Genomic DNA, 23,341 nt, shown 5'->3' on the forward strand with positions numbered 1-23,341 from the left:
TTCATCGAGAGCACTTTGCGGTTAGTCATATGCCGGTCGAAAGAAAAATGAATCCAATAGAGATATGGAATATATCCTATTCAAACCAGAGAGCTATGGATGGGCCAAGTGTACGCCGGGTGGAAAACGTAATTTTCGCAGCTGCAGCTGGTACAATACTTCACTTAGATTGATCCCATATATGTTTCAGTGTGTGGATACTACATCTACCTACACGTACATATGCAGATACTTTTGCAAATTTCGTACGCGAGTGGCAGCGCGGATGTATAGAAATCCTGCCTCAACATATATTCGCCCATACACGTATCGGAAACAAACGTATAAGGGGGGGGAACCATTTGACCCGGACTGTTCATTGTTCCGTTCGGAGTCACATTCGAAGTTTTGTGCTGCAGCCTGGCATTTAACCCGAGTAAGCGCGCGGGTTTGTGTGTGCGTGTGTGCATGTAAATGGAATTATTTCATGCCAAGTGGATTTTGTCGGAAATTTGCATTATTCACCTAAGGACACGATTCCATACATGGGATGTAGGTATGTAGCCCCAACAGCAGTCACTATTTTAACAAAGATGGAACGAGTGTGCCTGTCGGATTAACGTTGAAAGCTTCCTGGGGGCCTCCTGGCAGTATTTACCGCTGCGAACAGTTTTTTAATCAAAACGCAATAGTGTGTACACGTATTGTGTGCCCTGGGGAGGATCGTAGTTTAGAGGGGCGTTTCATTCAGCTGGCATGCGGCATAGAAATTTTCCCGATGATTTTTTACTCACTTTGAATGCCATGGAGCGATGAATCAAAACAAACTTTATTTTCTGAACAAATAACATAGCTGGAACAAAGACATAGCACATATACACGCACTCATAGTCAATTCGAGTTTTTTTTTTTCATCTTCACCGCATCCAAATGGGTGGAGAATGCGAATAAAGTACATTGTTTGCCCTCATCTTATAAATTGGATTTTGATATCATTCCTCTAACGCGTCGCTAGATTCCGAAGGGATAGTGAAGCGGGTTTGCAGGCGGAATTGAGGGGAAAATTCAAGAGCTATTCATTCGCCCTGTTGCCGTAGTTTACGGGGGATACTGATAGTCTATCCGAAATCATGGCTATATTGAAGATTTCCGTGCACCACCAACTGTTTCCATCGCTGATTACGCTCATGGAGACGCAGCATATTTTGTGCTTCTAGAAGGAGGAATTCTACGCAAAGTCACGGCTATCCAGTTAGTGACAGCTTCGCAGTTTTCGGTGAAACTTTTTGAGCTTAGTTGCATCGATAATTCAAAAAGCATTGCATACCTGATATTTAAACGAGTTTTTTTTTAAATAAAAGCAAGCAATTTTTCACAATCATTTTTTATCAAACTTTAGTCGTACCTATAAGTTGAGTAGGCGTTTGACGTGAAAACCCTCACGAGCAATCTAAACGATATTTCCCAGCAGTGGAAACCCAATGTCTCAAAACGGAAGGAGAAAGAATACGTTAGATTGGATTTAGGGAGAAAACACCGAGTAATGTAGTTCCGAATCAGTTTTCCCCTAGCAGGATGTTCTACTGTTACGTTGTAATAATATAGTCTAAGCAGGATATAATGCTATCAAATATCGAATGCCACACTAAGACAGAAGTAATGTTTCAATCTTGTTTTCCCTTTTATCTCCCGCAGAATACGAGGGATCACCGCGTCGTTTTGGACTCAGCTTGAACGAGGACAGTCCATCGTACTACATTTCGTCGAATTTCAAGCTTAATTTGACTTCCCCATCGCTACTAACACCGCCACGACCAGGCTTCCCGCAGCGCGTTATACCGACAACAACAACTAGCAACAGCAGCAGCAACAACAATAACAACAACAGCAGTCCCAGTGCGGACACAACTCCGACACCAACGGGTACCGCTAACAGCAGTCACTACCATCTGGTGACACGGTCACCAACGTTACTTGAGCAGGTCAGTTCCGGGCTGAACAGCTCGGTCACTTTCGACGCTAACGCACTACTCAGTGAGTTCGACGCCAAACGGGCTGCCGTCAGTGCAAGCACAACGATCGACGTTTGCAGCAACAGCAACTCAACGATGGCAGCCCCCGTCCCAGGCCTAGAGGTGAACAAGCTTAACGTGATACGACTGGAAAATGACTACCACCAGGAGCAGCAGCCTCCCACGAAGAGATCCACACCGGAGAGCAAACCGACGCTGGGACTGTCCTGCACCACAGCCGACGATAATCCGACGCTGGGGGCGGGCTCCTTCACCACACCCATTACCGCCTCGTCCACGTTCGACTATCTGTACGAGTTTTCCGAGACGCGCAAAGTGCTCGAGGAGTTTTTCAAGTGTCCCACCACCGAAGATGTGGAGAAAGCTTTCGAGAAATTCAGCGACTACAACGAGAGTGGAGACGACGTCGAGAGTCTGGTAAGTAGTAAACAGTGTTTAGGGTGGGGAGGGCCACTTCGCGAGTGCGAATACGCAGCAGGTACTACTAGTGCCGCAGGCATAATCGGTCCTTCGTGTTCCCACGCCAGCTCCTTCCGAGAGGGCTGCGCTGATAACGGAAAATGAAACCATTAGCGGTGGTGAAAGTTTTATAGACGACACTTGACGAGTTGTGTGCGAGAGAGCAGCTGGAGCATTTTTCAAGAGTTTGCTTACTCGCGTAACTGAACCAGAAACGTAAGTTTCTTATAAAAAAGATATGATAATATTGGCTTTCGATTTATTTTAGCTCGGTTCTTCGAAAGTTTGATTTTTTTTGCCTTCAAGTGTTTATTTTACTTAAACCAGTCTAGGAATGATGGATTTTCATTCTAATTATTTTTGTTTTTTAACCAAACCGGTAAATGGTACTACAACATAAGGCGTAAAAAGGCACGTATGTGTATTGTTGGGACAACTTTTTTTTTTCTTCATCTATAGTTTATTTGACACGGCACAAATACAATTCAATGTTTAACGGCGCCAATTATATCTGGTAGCTTACTTTCTAAAGTATCTTAATAACTAAAAGCAATTTTTTTATCCTCGCTGCCGACTACGAGCTGAAACTAAATCTAACTTAAAGCTAGAATATTTTGCATTAAAAGCACAGGTTTGCTGTTTGATGGTTTTCATTGCCATAGGTAAGCAGCATATTAAATTTGTTCCGCTGCTGGGCCAAGATATTACGGACTGGCATATTGGGTTGTTTCCATCGGGCCTTGAGAGTATCGTGCGGGTCTGATTGCTGTTTCCGGATCCGGGGTCTTAACGTGTTCTTGTCGTTTGGTTGGATGTAGGCGGAAGGGGATAGGATTAAACTGGGGCGTGGATGGATTTCAGGAAAACGTATATAAGGGACATGTAGGATAGGTCACGGCTCGCCAAGACATCACGAACAGGAACAGCCGGCTGCCTACCTTCGGCCTGCAGGGAAGCTATTAATCTAGACCTGGCGTCACGGTGTACAGGGCATGACCAAACAACGTGCTCTATGTCGTGATAACCTTCACCACAGGCACAGATACCACTCTCCCCGAGCCTGTTGGGACAACTTGTAGGAATAAAATGTGATGGTGTCTTTTTGAAATACAAAATGGTGAACATTATTCGTTATCGATTCAACACTATCACAAATGAAACACTCGAATTCTAGTCAAGCAAGTCCGAATCGGACCGGAACCTTCAAAGTCCGATTATTTTACGGACCGGACCGGGACGGAGCCATCCCGCCTTCGGGACGGACCGACATTTTCGGTGAAAAAAAAATTTATTCAATTTAGGTCATAGAGCGCAGCAAGTTGTTCATTATTTTAATTTTCTTCGCTGCTTTTATTAAAAGTCAACCCATATGGCCCAGCTTGCCTTTTAACCTTTAATATATGCTTCAATTGATCACATGGTTCTTATAAAATTAGAAAGACATTGATTGTTACATTTTTTGCTATTTCAATTTTGCTCCTGCTATCATTTCGAAACTAGTGAACAACTGATAGACTCGCGAAACTTGTTCTGAGTTTGTGCTTAATTGAATGCCATCGGCATACATGCTCTATCAGTTTGAGAATTGAACATTGAGAAATAGAGTTACTGGTAGATAGCATCGAATTTTTTTTTCCGATAGAATAATATCGGTAGTTCCCATCATACAAAGGTCTCTGAAGTATCGCAATATGTGTTGTTTGCTCTCTTGAGAGTCTTGTGTAATCGCCGATAAATACTACAAGGTATACAGCCCTAGGGGTTGTATGAAATGGTGACGTAGGACTAAATGTATATATTATATGCTGCGATAAACTGTTCATAGGATACGCTACCGTTCATATTTGATGGCCGTTATTGTAAAACTAACGATGCATGAATATATAGAAATTGTACACTAGTAGTAGTTGCGAGAATGTTTATAACTCTTATTTTCAAGCATCTATAGTTCTGAAAAGAACCGATTCAATAATCTTCAGCTAGAAATTCGTGCTACAGAACGTTGATGATCGCACCATCGCACAGTGGTCCAATAAGGCAAAAAGTGGAACTTAATCCCATGACGTCTTTCACCTTCATCCTAGCTTAAAAGTGTCTTCGGAACAATTGTTTATATGAATGACCCGCATAATCGCAAATTGTCAAAAAGTATGAAAAGTTTACTATACTAAAAATAAAAAAAATAACTTTTTTATGTTAAGAGATAGAAGAACAATTTACTGAGCAAAGTTGTAGAAGATTGAAAAATATGAAACTTTGTTGAACAAATGAAAATCCTATCTTTTTCGGTACAAAGTTATAAAGTATATTACATGAAACTTACTTAAAAATTAGTTTCTGGTACTTAACTTTTGTTAGTTGCATTTTACACGAAAGTATTGTTCGGAGGAATTGTCAGGGCACATAAAACACTCATTTTTTCCAAAGGATATATATCTCCAGGACTTTTCCTTACAAAGTTATATCATATTTTAGCTTATTTTTTCGATAATTTCAAGAACGTATAGGTTAAAAAGGGGCAAGTGGAATCATGATATCAATACTGTTCCTTGAAGTTAAGCTGAAGTACGGTAAACTTCTTTAGGTTCCATTTGTTCCAATCCACCCATATTAGAGTACGGCGAGCATATGTTACAGTAGGTTTTCATATATCCAAAATACTAACTTTTTTGTGTTAAGAGATAGAAGAATGATTTATTCGGCAATGTTTTAGAACGTGCAAAAATATGAATCTTTGCTGAACAAATAAAATTCCTATCTTCATTGGGAACAGAGTTACAGCGTATGTTCTAAAAAAGTTACTTAAAAGTTAGTTTTTTGTACTTAACTTTTGTTAGTTACATTTTACAAGAAAACGTTGTTCTAAAGAATCATTTAGGCATATAAAACACACGTTTTTGTTCCAGACCACACATCTCCAGGACTTTTCCTTACAAAGTTGTAGCACATTTTAGCATATATTTTCGATAACTTTAACAACATATAGAATAAAGATTAGGTTAATTGGGACAGATGAAACTTATAACAGTTCTGAGAACTCGAGCTAAACTTTGAGAAAACGTATTAACATCATGATTCTACTTGCCCCTTTTTACTTTATGCGTTCCTAAAGTTATCGAAAAAATAAGCTAAAACATGCTATGACTTTGTAAGGAAAAGTCCTGGAGATGTGTAGCCTTCAACAAAAACGTGTGTTTTGTATGCCCAAATGCTTCTTTAGAACAACGTTTTCTTGTAAAATAAAGCTAATAAAAGTTAAACGCAAAATATTATCTTTTAAGTAACTTTTACAGAAAATACTCTGTAACTCGGTAACCAATGAAGATAGGAATTTCGTTTGTTCAGCAAAGATTCATATTTTTGCACGTTCGAAAACTTTGCCGAATTAACCATTTCTCTATCTCTTAACACAAAAAAATAGTATTTTGGATATATGAAAACCTACTGTAACATAAGCTCGCCGTACTCTAATATGGGTGGAATGGGACAAATGGAACCTAAAGGAGTTTATAGTACTTAAGCTTAACTTCAAGAAATAGTATTGACATCATGATTCCACTTGCCCCTTTTTAACCTATACGTTCTTGAAGTTATTGAAAAAATAAGTTAAAATATGATATAACTTTGTAAGGAAAAGCCCTGGAGATATATGGTCTTTGGCAAAAATGTGTGTTTGGTGTGCTCTAACAATTACTGCGAACAATACTTTCGTGTAGAATGCAACTAACAAAAGTTAAGTACAAAAAACTAACTTTTAAGTAAGTTTCATGTTATATACTTTATAACTTTGTACCAAAAAAAGATAGGGGTTTCAATTGTTCAACAAAGTTTCATACTTTTTAATCTTCTACAACTTTGCTAAATAAACTATTCTTCTATCTCTTAACATAAAAAAGTTATATCTTTTATTTTTAGTATAGTGAACTTTTCATACTTTTTGACAATTTGCGATTATGCGGGTCATTCATGCAAACAATTGTTCCGAAGACTTTATTAAGCTAGGATGAAGGTGAAAGGCGCTATGGAATTAAGTTCCGCTTTTTGCCTTATTGGACCACTGTGCATCGGTAGCATTGAATATTTTGCTTGACCGCGCATAATTAAGTTTGCTCTCCGCTGTGCCCTCCAGTAGCTGTGCCAACAAAATATCCTGCAGCGTACGATGGTAACTGTTGCTGCAGTATGCAAAATCAAGGTGTAACATGTTCCGCAGTGCCTGAAAGATGACTCGTATGCAGCTCTGGTTTCTCAATGTCGCGTACCTCTAACAGCTGTACTCCATTCGCTATTGTGTGACAAACTAGATTGAAGCAGAATTTTCTACACGCAGTCTTTTGTATCGATTTTTGCCATTAGGCACGTAGCTTAGAGAAAGAGAAACAAAACAAAAAACCTTCGATACTACTGAGTGATTTTTATAAGCACCAAAAGAAAGTTTTTGCTTTCCCGATGCGAAAATCACTCTGGTTCTTAGATCATCTGGTTTTCGTTACTAATATTTGACTGATAACGGTGTTCGAGTGGGCACAAAGAAACAAATAAACCGGAAAATCACTTAATTTAGCAGTGAAAATTCTTGAAATGAGGGTTATATCTTGATGTGATAAACTATTCATAGGCAACACTACCGTTTATCTTTGGTGCGCCCTGGTCGTTATTGTAAAAATTATTATTGAGAAATAGATGAACATTTCACACTAGTAGTAGTTGTGAAAATTCTCATAACTCTTATCTTCATTTATAGTTCTGAAAAGAACTGATCCCAAAATCTTCAGCTCGAAATGTGTGCTACAGAACGCTGATGATCGCACCACCATCGGTAGCATTGAATATTTTGTTAGCCGCGCATAAAATTTGCTCTCCGCTGTTCCCCTCAAAATATCATGCAAATAAAGGTAACATGCTCCGCAATGCCTGGAAGTTGACTCTTAATGTCGCGTACCTGTAACAGCTATACTCCACTCGCTATTGTGTGACAAACTAGACTGAAGCTAAATTTTGTACACGCAGTCTTTTGTATCGAGTTCAGCGTAGATTTTTACCATAAGGGCGTGGCCACGCAGCTTAGAGAAAGAGAAACAAACCAAAACACCTTCGATACTACTGAGTGATTTTCATAAGCATCAAAAGAAAGTTTTTGCTTCCCGATGCGAAAATCACTCTGGTTCTTAAAAGAACTGATTTTCGTTACTGATAACGGTGTTCTAGTGGGCACAAAGAATTAATTAAACCGGAAAATCACTCAATTTAGCAGGGAAAATTTTTGAAATGAGGGTTATATCTTGTTGTGATAAACTATTCATAGGCAACACTACCGTTTATCTTTGGTGCGCTCTGGTCGTTATTCTAAAAATGATTATTGAGAAATAGATGAACATTTCACACCGGTAGTAGTTTGAAAATTCTCATAACTCTTATCTTCAAGCATTTATATTTCTGAAAAAAAAAAACGATTTCATAATCTTCAGCTCGAAATGCGTGCTACAGATCGCACCAACGGTAGCATTGAATATTTTGCTTAGCCGCGCAGAATAAAATTTGCTCTCCGCTATGCCCTCCAGTAGCTGTGCCAGCATAATATCCTGCAGCGTACGATGGTAACTGTTGCTGCCGTATGCAAAATGAAAATAACATGTTCCGCAATGCCTGGAAGTTGACTCGTATGCAGCTCTGGTTTCTCAATGTTGCGTACCTCTAACAGCTATACTCCACTCGCTATTGTGTGACAAACTAAATTGAAGCTGAATTTTCTACACGCAGTCTTTTCTATCGAGTTCAGCGCAGATTTTTGCCATGAGGGCGTGGCCACGCAGTTTCGAGAAAAACAAACGGAACAAAACACATTGTTGAGTCAAAATATGTAGGCAGTGGAATTTATTCCGTCCATGTTATTGTTATCCGTGCTCGGGAAGTAAGCCAATAGCGAGGGCAATGTATGGGAAAGCTTGACCTTGGAACTTTTCACCTCTTTTCACCATTAAGCAGTGAAGCAACAATGTTAAACATTATTTCAAACAATTGTTACACATTTTATCTATCCGCCGACATATAAATGACTAAGATGCATTAAGTCGTTCGCTTGCTATAATCGTTTGAAATCTAACGCAACATTTGCCAGTTTCATTTTCAATTTCACAAAATGTAATCTAGTATAGAAAACAAAGACGTAGTCCTACGTCAAAAGTATCGATGAAGGAGTATCGCACTTTTAACGATATCAATGCTAAATTACTCAATACTTTTGTACCGAGTATCGATATAAGTCTCACCATTGCTCAACGAACAATAACCAGAGTATAAAACTGTTAGATATAATTAAAAATGAATCGTGCAAGTGAAGCTTTTAAAAAAGTGATTAAACAGCGACGCAGGAATGATATTCTAGTTCATTCCGAATCAAGTGAAAGTGCATCGCCAACTATAGATGTAAATTCCGACATTGAGCCACTAGATTCAGACATGGACACTGCTTCAGAAAATTATTCTGGCGCATCAGCGCTATAGGACCAAACAACATCTTCGTCATCCCAGCCGGCAACGGTGCGTGTACCTCGCCCAAAAACAACTGCGAAAATTTCCAAACCAGCCGTTAATGGCAAGAGACATCCTGTGTGTTTCTGCGTTTTCTCAATCAACTTCATGTTGAAACACCGGAAGGAAAAATATATGAAGAACGAAAACCAGAATCGTCATCATTTTGGAATCACAGCTGCATTTTTATCAATGATCATCAAGTTGTAGAAATTTGTTAGTTTGCGAAAGATTAAAAAGAATATAAACTTCAGCTTTCATGAAATTAGTCTAATTTGATGTTTCGAAAGATTTTCCGAAAAATTTGAAACAACCATCTTATTCGAACAATTTGTTAACCTGTTGTTAGAACGTAATAAAAACTGATGTCTTGAAAGAAAACATGCTAATACCGCACCAGTTGGCCCATGCTATTAATGCCCCGAAATACACACACATGTGGCTTTTTATGACGAATTTCTTCGCTTTTCTCATAAAAACCCAGCTTTTCTACAGTTCTCATATAATAAAGTGTGTCATAATAACTAAAATACTTAAAAAACTGTGCAATTGGCTGTGGTTCTGTCCAATATGTAATTATTCATGAATTTTATATAAGCTTTTATGATTAACTGACTTGTAAATAATACAAAAAACTGTGGTTCTCCCAACCTTTACACTTTTGGTATTCATAATACTATGAGTAGGGTGTGGGACTAGTTCGTCAGGGGTTTTCTTCGTCATAAATTTTGCTTCATTCTAATGAGAAATATATGACGAAGAAAACCCCTGCCGAAGTAGTTCCATACCGTATTTCAATTTATTTCACAAACTTTTGTCAAATTTTACCTAAAAATGATCAAAAGTAAAATTGGGACAGAATGCACTTAGAAGCGCTTGCACGAGATTACCTAACAACTTAGGGCACGTTCCATTGCTCTTGATTTTACTTCTGAGACTTCAAGCACTTCTTATTTCGCGTGCTGATTACTGCTAGTGGCATGTTAGCCTTCTGCTTTTGAGCATATTGGCCTTTGTTGTGGTGCGTTCTGGTCACGGGCTTGTTTGGTGGCAATGGTAATTTTTACCAAAAAAGACATTGAAATCAAGTATTTCAGTATTAACTTCGTCAGAAACATGCATTTTATAGATCCTACAATAACCCGACACGTTCGATGTCGCTTGAGAATGATTAGACGCGCTATAAATCGCGCAAATGCTTAACTAGTGCGTTTTGTACAATCCTCCCCTACAGAATATGTTGAGTAGGGTGCCAAAGACATATATAAGAAAAATTTGACCTTCGAGTTTCGCTTAGAAGTATTGTTAAAAGGTTTCGTCTTGTCGAAAAAAGCCTCCATGCTAAATTTCAGTTCAATTGGACTTCGAGAACACGTGCCTCCAAACCGTCAAAGTTTCACTTTTATGCTCGAAGAAAAGAATTCATGAAATCGTCGATGTCAAAAATTTTGGTTTGATGCCAAATATCTTGGAAATGCATGAAACGTTGAGATCTGGTGTTACATCGAAATTTTTTTTCGACTTTGAGTTTGGAGATAATGGAATATATATATATATATATATATATATATATATATATATATATATATATATATATATATATATATATATATATATATATATATATATATATATATATATATATATATATATATATATATATATATATATATATATATATATAAATAGACCTTCGAATTCCACTAAGAAGGCCTTAAAGTTTCGTCTTCTTCAAAAGAGTATCCATGCAAAATTTAGGCACTTTTTTGTACGATGAAAAAATGCGCTCAACAATAAGTTCCTATTTCTAGACAATACAGTAATCACCCGATTATATCAACTCCTTGATAATGTTTGAGGTGATAAAATAGGGGAAGTAATAAAATCGAGATTTTGTTTATTACTATTTTTGTATGGAAAATGGTAAACCAATAATTTAATTCGTGAAATCAGCGATTTGAATTACTACAAGCAATCTAATCTTTTTAAAAAGCAGTTCTATCTGTCTGTATGTCTCTCTGATTCTTATAGACGTGAAAACTACTGTCACAAAATGTCACGCCGATCGGTTTACTAATTTCCAAGTTTATGAGAACCAGACAGACAGAACTTCATTTTTATATCTTAAGATAGATAGATTGATTAAGAGACTGGAAGATTGAATTGCTAGCATATGACAGATACTCGCGTTACTGAACTGAATTCAAGAGTAACATAAAACTTCCTCTAGTGTCCTTCAAAATCTCCGAGAACTAGTTTAAGATAATTAGATTGTTTTTATTTTTGCGAAACCATCAAATTGAAAGGTTCATATCAGAAAAATTTTCATATCAGAAAAAGGTTCATATCAGAAAAAAGCGGTATTACTAGAGATATAGATAACAGGCGACAACAATATCACACGCTAGCCTGGGGGGCTAATGCGGTCTCGATCTACTAGATTAGTTGAAAGAATTCGTTATTGTTTTGGGCCCATTTTGCATGTTGTAGGATAAGTACAACGATACACCGTGCCCCAATGCTGAGTCGGAAAAATTTCGAACTTGAAAAGATCCTCGACCTGATCGGGAATCGAAACCGATATCACAACCATGTTGGAGAACTAGCCGACCGACATCACTAACCACAGAACCACGGGGACCACTATAACAGGAAAACACTTAATCTTTTGCGTAATTCTCTTCTATTTTCTACTTTCAATTATCCTCGCACTCATCAATCACTACAAGTTAAACTAAGTAGCTTTTTGGTAACCGCAAAGTTGAGGTAGGTAGACTGTTCAGGGACGCCGAATCTTCGCAAAAGCAACAAGTACCTTCCTGGAATCTGACTGTGGGCTGCAAAACCACGGGCATAAGGGTGATGTAACTGAACCAAAACCACTGCTACGCGGCTTAGCAGCTGTTATATGCTATGCTATTGCTGATAAGTTCAACGTGATGTGCATATGGACGGTGAGCAGGCTCCCGGTTCAGGAGATTGTGTCAACCTCAAAAGAAGGGTACGCGGCTGTTAAGGTGAACGGACTGTTCCACTGCAGTTGTTATGCTCTGCCACGTTGGTATACCGAAAGGCTCATCCTGATGGTCGACCTGCTATCTAAGAAGCTAACAGGCTTAACACCGTTCGTGGTGGCGGCTGACTTAAACGCTTGGGCTGTTGAGTTAGGAAGTGGCTCTAGGAACCAGAGGGGTCAGTTCTTGTTGGAAGTTTAGGCAAAGCTTAACCTAGATCTGGCCGACGTTTAGACCAAAGGTACATTAGCAGAAATGATGCGGAATCGATCATCCACGTGACGTTCTCTGGCCCAGGACTGATCACGAACTGGAGGGTAGTCGATGGACACATCAATAGCGACCATCTGTAGGTTTGATATAGCATTTTCGTGACCACTGTTTGTGGTTTCAGGTTTTGGATTTTCGGCTTTGCAGTCTCAGTAGATTTAAACGAATATTTTTTCACGTCCAACGTTTCGGTCGTTGGTTGCGGCCTTTTTCAAAGGATTTCTAAAATAAATGAGTTTATTTAACAATATTCTAAAATAATTGTGGTCTATCGTTCACTTACAAAGGTATCGTTTTTGTTTAGCGCATGAGCTTTGCGGGTTTGTATAACCAGAATCAATCAACTAGGGTATTTTTAGATGAAGAAAAGGGGGATTTTTGTTTAAACTGTTAGTTATTATTTGTGTTTTTACTACTACCATTCTACTATCGTTATTTAACGTTTCCTATATCGGCAATTTTTCTTCGATTTTCGGTATCACTTCTTTATGTTTGATTTCACTCACTGACTGTACTGTTTGGCCCTTGTGTGTGAGCTTTAACTTAAGCCGGTAAAGCTTTGGTGCGAATAGCGGAGCAAATATTTTTCTCGGAGAGTTGTTGGTGAGTCTGTTGGTTGAGACTATGGTTGTTAGTAAGCCATCAACACCTCACAGCCAAACACAACCACTCACACAAACATGATTAACAACCATAGTTTCAACCAATAGACTCACCAACAACTCAGCTCAAAATGCCCTAGGTAATTTATTCTGGTTATACAAACAGCGAAGCTCATGCTAAACAAAAAACGATACCTTAGTAAGTGAACAATAGACCACAATTATTTTAGAATATTGTTAAATAAGTTAATTATGCAGACAGTATGTGCAGTAGGGAAAGCAAAAAATAAGCGAACTGGAAATGATAATATGTGGTCCCCGTGGTTCTGTGGTTAGCGATGTCGGTCGGCTAGCTCTCCCACACGGTTGTGATATCGGGTTCGATTCCCGATCAGGTCGAGGATCTTTTCGAGCTGGAAATTTTCTCGACTCAGCACTGGGGCACGGTGTATCGTTGTACGAAAACAATATCGATAACGAATTCTCTCAACTAATCTAGTTGATCGAGACCGCATTAGCCCCCAGGCTAGCGTGCGATATTGTTGTATTGGAAATATGATACAGATTTGTAAAAATATACCGCATCCCGACGGGACTTGAACCCGCAATCTCCCTGTCTCCGGCATGGTGTTTTGACAAATTAAACTACGGGGGACGGTGGTACTGTTCCACAATCTATATCGTATCACATTCCACTGCCGACTTATTCTATTGCTCATCCCTAACTTGTTAAGTAAACTCATCTAATTTAGAATTCCTTTGAAAAAGGCCGAAACGTCGGATGTGCAGAATATATTCATTTAGATCTACTAAGACTGCAAGGCCGAAAATCCAAAACTCAAAAGGTTTGATATTGTGTAACCAGCACCGTAAGGCGGCAAGTGACGGGAAGACCCAGAACTCCAACCGTCCGTGGCTGGAAGGTAACGTATTTCGATGTCGAGGTATTCGAAAAGGCAATGAGAAGAGAGCGGGAGGCAGCAGAAAGGAGTCATTGTTCAATTATCCATTTCAGAAATAACGAAAAAAAACCACCCTGCCTTTAAGCTGTTCGGGTGGCATCCTGTAGGTATTTACATTACTAATAAACCTAGGCACAAACGTACCATATTTATAAGAAAAAATGACTACTAATTACAACAAAACACTGCCTCAGGCATGAAATTGACACCTTATGCAAATGTCTCATATATATATCACCGTATGAACCTGCGACGTGAATGGTGCTGAAACTAATAAAGCTCCATTCATTTTTTATCACAACCGGCAATTTGCTGCCACCGGGAATTGTTTGCTCCCCCGAGGGGTTGTTCATTTTTATGAAAGCACTTAGCCTATATAGGCCAAATCATATACGGAATCGATGTCGGCATGCAAGCAGTGGGTTTGATAATAAAACCGGCTAGAAAATGATCCCGACTTGAAATAAATATTGTGTTCAGTTGATGGCGAATCGCACCAGTTGCGACATTATCCTGGTTAGAATGTTATAAAAGCAGAGCTACATTTTGTTTATTACTATCGCGTGATGAATGCCCATTATGACGATTAGGAAATAATCGAACACTCAGATTTTTCGGTAATTATATAAGAAATACAGATTTGCGCTGCTTAAATTCACTGTCAGGCAGTCGTTCACTAGCACATACTAAGAGGCAATCCAAAACGACTGTACATATTGCCACCAGCTGTCTGCTCGAGCATGGAATGCGTGCATTCTGTCATGCACTTAACCAAATTCCCCGCGGGGAAGCCCGGGAAAATAACACATTTCGAGACTCAATGAAGCGCACGAAGAACATCATCCCCTTCTGCGAGATGGGGGGTCGATTATCATGCAGTTGTGTCGGTCGATGCAAGTGCGACAGCAAGGAATGCTGGAGCATTTTGCATTAGGGTAAATGCATCGGTAATAGCCTTAGTATGTTATGTATGGAAGATATCGATAAACACCTTTACGCAATAATTATCTGAATGAAGTCAAAGGTAAAATTCAATGCGTTACATTCTTCACAAGAAATAAAATTAAATGAGGAACACTTGATATTTTGTATATATAATTACCACTTCAATTAACCCACTCAACGCTCCCTATCAAAATAGTAGTCCATTATCCATGGTGAATTGGAATTCTTCAATAGTGATCATTTGAAGCTTAGTTCTGGTTCTAACTAACGATTGAAATAACATAATTTTACAGCTTATTTAGTTTTTTTTCACAATTTTCTTGATTCTTTAAATTTGTCTCAAAGTGCAGCGTTTATACTGCTGGTTCGTCGTATGCATTTTTGGGGTCGCCTCTCGAAGGCATTCCACAGAATGTGCCATGTCCCGACAATGTTAACCTAAATTTCTGCTTTCTCTTTCCGCTTGATTCCCCGTAGGACATCCATTATGAGTATCCGAGCGAGCTGGACGCTAAAGCACAGGAGACGACCTACATCAGAGGGGCCGGTGCGGAACACCAGCAGCAGCAACTGACGATGACGCCAGCCACGGCGCTGACCGCCGGCAGAGGAGAGCAGCGTGACCAAGTCGTTCTACCGGCTGCCGCACGCCAATCGCCAATCAATAATAATAACAGCGACGCCGACGGAGACGATGACGACGTTGTCGACGATGATAACGACGGGGAAGAGGATGGCGACGAAAACGAGGAAGAGGACGATGAGGACGGTGACCTGGCAGGCGGTGTTGGAAACAATTTGAAGTACATGATCAATATGAAGAGCAAGCCGCGGATTAAAGAAGGTTACAGCAGCTTCCGGAAGAAAAAACAGGAGAAAAAAGCGGCGAGTGGTGGGAGTGCTGTAAATGCGTCACCGCAAAATGTCCCCACTGGTGGTATGAACGAGAACGATAACGATGGCGAGGATGAGGAAGAGATTGATATTTATAGCGCGAATCAGCACCATCGGAGCTATCATCAGCAGCAACGGGTGCAACAGCAGCACCAACAACAACAGACTCAGGAACAACAACAGCATCTCAGACAGCATGCGGCTTTGCAACAGCAGCAACAGTATTCAGGCCAGTACCAGGATCACGAACAACATTTTAGTATGTACTTGGATCCCGGAAGTCGTGCCAGCAGCTGTGATGTGATTAATGAAAGCAATCTCGACACCACGCAATTCATGACTAATGGCAACGGGAAAAGGCTCAAAAGTAGCGGTAGCGGCAGCGGAAAGAAACCATTGAATCGCCGACAAAGCAAAAACTTTAACTATTCACCGGACACGACCGACTACGAGAGCAACTGTGGCGATTACGATAGCGAAATATCGCTCAAGTACGGAAGCGATTTCGGCATGATAGCAAATGGCGGCAGCGGAGTTATATGCGATGATCTGAATAATGGAGTTATAACTTCTTCCTCTGCCGGCGTAAACAATTCAACACTACCGAACAGTGACAGCCTTGGAAGTGGACAGCCTACACTGGGCGGGGGAAATAATTATTCCCGCTACTACACCAGTATGCCCGTGCTGGAGGATGGCCTGTCCAGTGGGCACGTGTCGGATACGGAAAACAATAATCCAATTGCTCTGCCGACGCCGGATCTAATCAACAGCAGCCACAAGCTGCAACAGGTGACTAATTCGTACAGCCTGCTGACATCGCCTACGAGTCATACGGTTAAGCCGGCCAGTTCTTCACCGGTGATAGCGGCGACCAATCACAACAGTAACTCCCTAGAGGGACTCTACGGTAGCAATGGCATCCGAATGAACGGCACAATTTCCGGGGGACTCAACTCGAGCACACTGCAGAACAACAAGATTTTTAAGAACCGGGACCCGGAATTGGAGTCGTTGTACACTATCAGTGAGTATTGAAACTTTTTTAACAAACTATCTATAACAGTGCAACATTGATTGGCAGTTCAGACATGCTTACAAGCATTATATTTTACAAAAAACTTGTGCATTGAACAATCCCGAACGTCGATTACAGATACGCTGTGTAAGTGTCATGTTATCGCAGAATGATTTGTTTGCTTTATGTTCGCGTGATAAATGACCTTTTCAAACTTTTGCTCAATTTCCAATTGAGAAGTTTTTTACTCCATAAAAAGTTTTTCTAGATGCTTTACCTAGAGACCGTAGGTTATAGCGTATATGTAGGTTACGTTTCCGTAGAAGACGTGAGCTTTTTATAAATTCCTTTAGCCGTTTTGATATAAATAAACTCACGCTTTTCCAGTATGAATTATCTATGCCTGAGGCAAATTAGTCCAATCATATGTACGCAAGGGGAGGGCGTTTTTGGGAGTTTCTCTTTGAAGTAACAAAGTTATTACAAATTAATATAGGTGTTTAATAGAGTAATTGATAGAGCGCTCACAGTCAACAATTGTGAAAATTAATCAGAGCAGGTACTGCACCACAAGAGAATATTTTACAAATTCATCAGTGTATACTACGGACAGTGTTACGGAGATAAGGCGTCGTACATAAATTAGGTTACTAATACTAATTTTTAGAAAAAACCCTTCAAAATACAAATAAAAAAAGTTTGATCTAGAACTGAAATTTTCATTGCAAAGCGGGATCTATGAAGAAAATCTACATAAAAAAAGATACTTGATATCTTATCGGGGAGCTGAGATATTGGCGTTTATATATGTGATGGAAAACTATGCATTTTAACAAATATGTTAAATAACTGTTTTATTTGGAAGATAAAAAATAACAATGTTCAGTAAACAAATACATTTTTGGATGGCTGATAAGTTAGTAGAAGGTTTGAAAATTCGGAAAAATCTACCAAAAAATTAGGCATTAGGCTCAACGCTGCAAATCGAGCGAGAACCAAAACCTTTCTCCTCCGTTCTGCTTGAGAACGAGACATATGCTACGTTTCTCAAGTTCTTTACAAATACGCTTTCGAGATACTCTTTCTTCTTCATGTATTCTCCTGAGTAGCAGCAAGCACGCATCGACACGATAACTCTTTTGTATTGCTACTCAGCGACTGTAAAAGAGTATGCGAGCTCCTGCTAGCGAGTAGGAGTACTCGACTAAAGTTAAACTGTGCTCGAAAACGAAAATGTTTTCTTCATCTACCCGGTTTTGCTTCGTGCACCGACAGCCGAACGTGGGGGAAGAATCTGTAAAGTATCGCATACTGGAACTTGTAGGGTATCGGTTTTTTATAGCAATCTAATGCCTGCGGAAGCCACCCGCTACCGAAGTAGTCCGTTACCCAACTTGAAATATGTTTTTGAAGTAGAATACTTCTCTCAGGAAGTTCGGCTACATAGAGATGTGAAATGAAAATCTAAAACCGAAAAAAGTGAAAAATATGTCCAATTTCAAATGCTAATAAATCGGTTAGTATTGGATGGATTTCCTTCGTTCTTTAAGCAATAGATTGGAAAATCTTCTAAAACTCTTCCCAAAAGAAGATATTCGTAATTTTATTATTCACACTATTGTACTATTGAAAATAGTCAAGCCTTGTCAAAACGAAAAATTCGAACTCGGACTGGTCGTTATATGATTGCTTCCCAAGCACGGTCGACAGAATCATATACCTTGCAATTTTAAACATGCTATTTGGCCTATAAAAGAGCCTGTTTCAGCCGAAGCCGCTCATAATAGTTCTAGAAAGCGACAACAGCAGTCGCCCTCCCTTAGCAGTAGCACTAGCAGTGCAGTGGATACCAGCGATGGCGAAAAGCGGTCACAGCTGTGGCGTAGCAATGTATAGCGCATTAGTTGCAACGGATTCCAGCAACGATAGTAGCTGGGCCAGCTGATGCAGGGACAATGGATACCAATGGCAGCGTATAGCGGCCACAACTGGACATGGCTATGGATAGCGCACTAGTTGCAGCGGATCTCTGCATCGATAGCGGCTGATGCAGTGAGGCACTTTAGTGAAATGCAGTCTCTGTGCGATAGTGGGCACTAGTAAATGCATTCAATGAAAAGTTGACTCATTTTGACAACACGTGAGCTGTTTAGTTTTGAGTGTTATATCAGTATTTCACTGTTTACTTTATCACAACTTTGTTCTCACTGTCAGTGATAACGCAAAGATGTAATCGGCATCTTATCCGATACTAAATTGAAAAACAAATTGTCGTTTTCAGGATGAAATAAAAACCAGATGTTTTCTCTTGATTTAGTTTACATTAAATTTGTAAATAAATTTTACTCTAATTCCGTGTTTCAGAACGTACTGAATTATGTTTTCCTCCAGTCATGAGCACGACATCCAAAAGAAATTCATCTCAAAATTTAAAAATTGTCAAGCCCCAACCATGATAAGCAACTCACTATATTATTGAAAATGGTCAATCCTTGTTGAAGCGCCAAATTCGATTGATCTGATAAGTCAACGTTTATTTACTAGAAAAAATGACTGACACGCAAGCAGCCGGGTTATCTTTCTTGTAAAAGTATTCTACTTCAACCTTGCGGTCGTGGCTTTGCACACAACTCTCCTGTTATTTTTTGTCTCTCCGCAACTATCGTAACACATCTTGAAACAATTGTACTCGGCTGGTTAGGTTCGCGAGAAAGGGACTACACACGAGTAAAAGAGTAAGCGCGCGTGTGTGCATATGATCTCGGAAGCGAATGCGAGCAAGAAGACAGCAAGAAAGAACGAGAAATAGCTTTAATGGAGAAAACTCCAGTGTGTGTATTGGCAGCTACGAGAACTTCACTTGAGGTGCTGCATGCTGTTCATGAGTGAGAATAACAACACTGATTAGGCTCATAACTCATGGCTTGCCCAGAATATTGTTGATTAAATCCTAATTTTGTCCACAGTAGGTGAAATGGTCCTCGTGGTAGCGACCATCATGTATAGATACATGGTGTAACGGATTGTTTAAAGGCAATCAGTTGACATGGCATCGATTTGTTCATTAATAACAATTTAATTTTCAACTGTGGTGAATGGAACAGAAAATTTTATTCAAGACGCGAATTCGCCGAGATTTGGAATTTGACTAGGTGAGATACCATTCAAACTTTGTTATTATAGTTTTTTAATGTATTTCGTATTTAGGACAATCGGTGAAATATAAATGAAGTATAATTCGCGAGAGGTGGAAACTGGAACAATCTCTCCAATGATCCACATGTGGAGGAAAATTAGTTAGGAAGTAAATCAGTTGTAAGAGGATATGGATGTGCAAATAGTCACTAGTGGTTTAGTTCAAAAATTTATCGACATGAAAATTAGGAACCTGCAACGAGAAGCACCCATGTCTTGTTCACTTTCGAATTCCGGAATCCGCGTAAAAAAAGCCGCGTAAAAAAAACAGAGTAAAAAAAAGCCGCGTAAAAAGCGACTTTATAGCGAATTTCTTTATTCCACTGCGTGCGGGCAAAACTGCCAAGGAATAATAAAACGTCATCGCCATTTAAGACGCAAGTAAGAAAGAGATGCCAGATAATTGTTTACGAACTTAGCACGTGCGGTGGTGGGTTGAAGCTGACAAATTTTACAGTGCGCTTCGGACAGCACGGCAGGTCAAAACTGGGTCAAAATCGAGTGAATAAAGAAGGGCTTTGACAGCAGTTAGTGCGCCTCCAGGTCAAAACGAGGTGAGCTGGTGGAATAAAGAAATTCGCTATTAGTGTATTTCATTTAATATATAATTATAGTTAAGAAACCAAACTCAAATTCGCTTTCTAAAAAATCTTCACTCTTTATTTATTTCTAACTGATTAGATCTGTTTAAAGAATTATATCCGTTTACAGTCCATTCGCATTCCTAATGTTTACTAGCACGACCTGATTTCTTCAGATTTCTGTTAAAAATTGAGTGGGTTCCTGCTGCCCGAAATCTAATGACTTGCACTGTAACGTCTTGTCCACATACTGGCCATTAGTACTTGAAAACTGCTGTGAGCAGAAACCTGGATGTGCTTGTGCTGTGTGAGCTGGGTGTTGTGATGGCCAGGATCGTATATACTATATGAAAGATCCTATTAAAAGTTACTTTTCCGCAATAACAAATAACTTTATTATGGTGAATAGCTTGTAATATACTTACGTTTTACTTTCTCGAACTCAAATGAATGAAAACAGCACTTATTGTAGCAAACATTAGTATTTTATCGACTTGAAGCGAAAACGAAAACGAATGGACTGTTGTTATTTAAAAATTTGCCAGCTGTCACTTAGCGACCTTTCGTCTCCATCCCTACAGCACAAAAATGCTACCTCACCGCGCACCTACATTTTGATCAAACCGTTAGACCATGTTCTACTCTTCATGGTAGCGACTTCGTGAATATATCTGCAGTTTGCTCGTTGGTCGATACATAGATCTCGATCGATACATAAATCTTAAACAAGCCTTCTTGAATCTTCACGGAATTATAGTTTCTAGTTGAATTTTATCGGCGTGGCAAAAAATCCGGATCGACTTACTTGAATATTCTCTACCGTCACATCTGAGTCGTGCCACCTTCACGCCGAAGAAGGCTGTCACTTGCGCATGGTGATGCTCGAACACCTCCTGGACTTCATCCTTGGTTTCCAACAAGTAGACTGCCGTAAAGTGGCTAAATAATCTATAAACGTGACATAATAGCGCTTCCTGTTTCACGTGGCTAAAGTGAATGGTCCACAGACATTAGAACAGATTAGTTCCAGTAGTCGACGCGATTGTTTCTCTGCTACTTCTTCAAATGCTGTCACAATCATCTCGTTGTCCTCCAATCGACGAACCGGAAACAAATTGCACTGCAAATCTGGCACGTACAACACCTCGTTCATTATAAGTGGCTGCTTCTACTCGTTTCCCAGCATGTTTATTCTCATTCGTATTCAGCATCTAACCAGACTTCATCACTACTATCTGAATTTTCCGCTGTGGAGGGCTCGAACAACGGTTTATCCCTCAGCACGTGGTCCGTTGCGCCCGAATCCAGAAACCACTGGATTTTCATATCATGAGTTGCCGTTGTCAACGCTGCATTGCTCGTGGTAACAATGAACGACACCTCATTTTCGCTAGCTAAGTTCACACCACCTTACTGCTTTCGACCAAATTTTCCTCTCGGCTTCTATTCTTGCTCATCACGTTCTACAACACGATTTTAGGGCAGTCCGCACGCTTGTGTTTGAACTGGTGACATCCGCAGCATTTGAATTCCTCCTTTCTTCCAGTGAAAGCCGAATTCCTTCCGTTTTCCTAATGATTGGAATTGGAACGTTTCACTTGTTCATCCAATAAACGCTTTTTGACGTAGTCCAGAGTGAGTTCGTCAGTCTTGATGGTCGCCAGAGCCGTGATGAGAGCTTCATACGACTTCGGCAAAGCTATTAGGAGCTGGAAAACTACGTCCTCTTCTTCCGTCTTTACTTCAACCGCCTTCATCTTTTAAAGCAGCAGAAAAGCCTTAAGCCCCTTCTTCGAGCCGCATCTCTTGAAACTATTTGCGCTGAATGACGCAAACGCACTTTTCAAAGCTTTGCTGTCGTCTTGTCCTTCACGTATTCATGCTGGTTTTCTGCGATTCGGTGCACCAACAAGTTCGTACATTTGCGATCCTTTGCCATCCAGTCATCCCGTAGCTTCTTTTTTTGTTTTTTCTCATTAGCAGAGTCGTTCGCAAGCTCCACAGAAATTTGATCGGTGTCCTTTTCCAGGTGATCCAGCAAGTCCTTGTCTTACAAAAAATACTTTCATTCGGAATTTCCAGTTCCTAAAGCTACTTCCGTCATACAGCCAAGGTTTTTCTTCGCTTATTTTAATGATCTTCATTCTTGATGATAACTTCCGTTTCACAGCACTGGGCCTATAACCTAATGAAGGTATGGAAAGAGAATGAAAAATAATTTACTAGGCCGAGGATATACTGGTACATCTTGCGTTGCGATGGCGATTCGCCTTGCCGTAGGTAAATGCACAGCTCTAAGTAGAGCTGTAAATTAACCTACGGCAAGGCGAATCGCCTTTGCATCGATAGCCGTGCCAGTATGTCCTCAGCCTAAGGCTCATAACTCATCTTCGATTGCTGTTCAACAGTAACTACCTTTCTGCGAAACATAATAAATATCTGACAAAACCCAGAAATATTTTCAAATCGACATTCGTGGACATTAACAACCCCCTCTTCCCACGCCTATTCGTCCACGTGAACATATTTCACAAAAAAAAAGTCTAAAAATGTGTGTTTTGTGGTCTAGCTTGTGAATAAACGACAAATAGGTAAGCTACATTACCCTTAAGTGGACCCATTTTCTTTATTGTCATGACCAACAAACAAATCTACTTCCTGTGATAGTTGTGAAAATTTAGTATACACGATCTCCAAACAGCAATGGTGAAGCTAACATATTCTTCCCCTCTTCCCACCCGATTGCAAGGACGTGGCCGCCGCGGCGCCATTGTTGATCATTGAAAAGTATTGAAACACTGAAACTTGTACAATGAGAATGGTCGGTCTCTCCCAGCCTCATTCAGTTCAGTTGTGCA

General features: G+C 39.8%; 1 protein-coding gene across 8 annotated transcripts in view; it reads left to right on the forward strand.

Moving 5' to 3' along the window:
- LOC129725459 (probable serine/threonine-protein kinase DDB_G0282963) overlaps positions 1–23,341 on the forward strand; it is a 102,141-nt gene that overhangs the window by 72,986 nt on the left and 5,814 nt on the right. For all 8 annotated transcript variants that reach the window (XM_055681369.1, XM_055681377.1, XM_055681337.1 and 5 more), the window contains 2 exons: positions 1,675–2,429; positions 15,273–16,716. In XM_055681369.1, the coding sequence (XP_055537344.1) occupies positions 1,675–2,429; positions 15,273–16,716 (2,199 nt within the window). The remainder of the gene's footprint in view (positions 1–1,674; positions 2,430–15,272; positions 16,717–23,341) is intronic.

The sequence above is a fragment of the Wyeomyia smithii genome, chromosome 1, assembly GCF_029784165.1.
Source record: "Wyeomyia smithii strain HCP4-BCI-WySm-NY-G18 chromosome 1, ASM2978416v1, whole genome shotgun sequence".
Lineage (NCBI taxonomy): Eukaryota > Metazoa > Arthropoda > Insecta > Diptera > Culicidae > Wyeomyia > Wyeomyia smithii.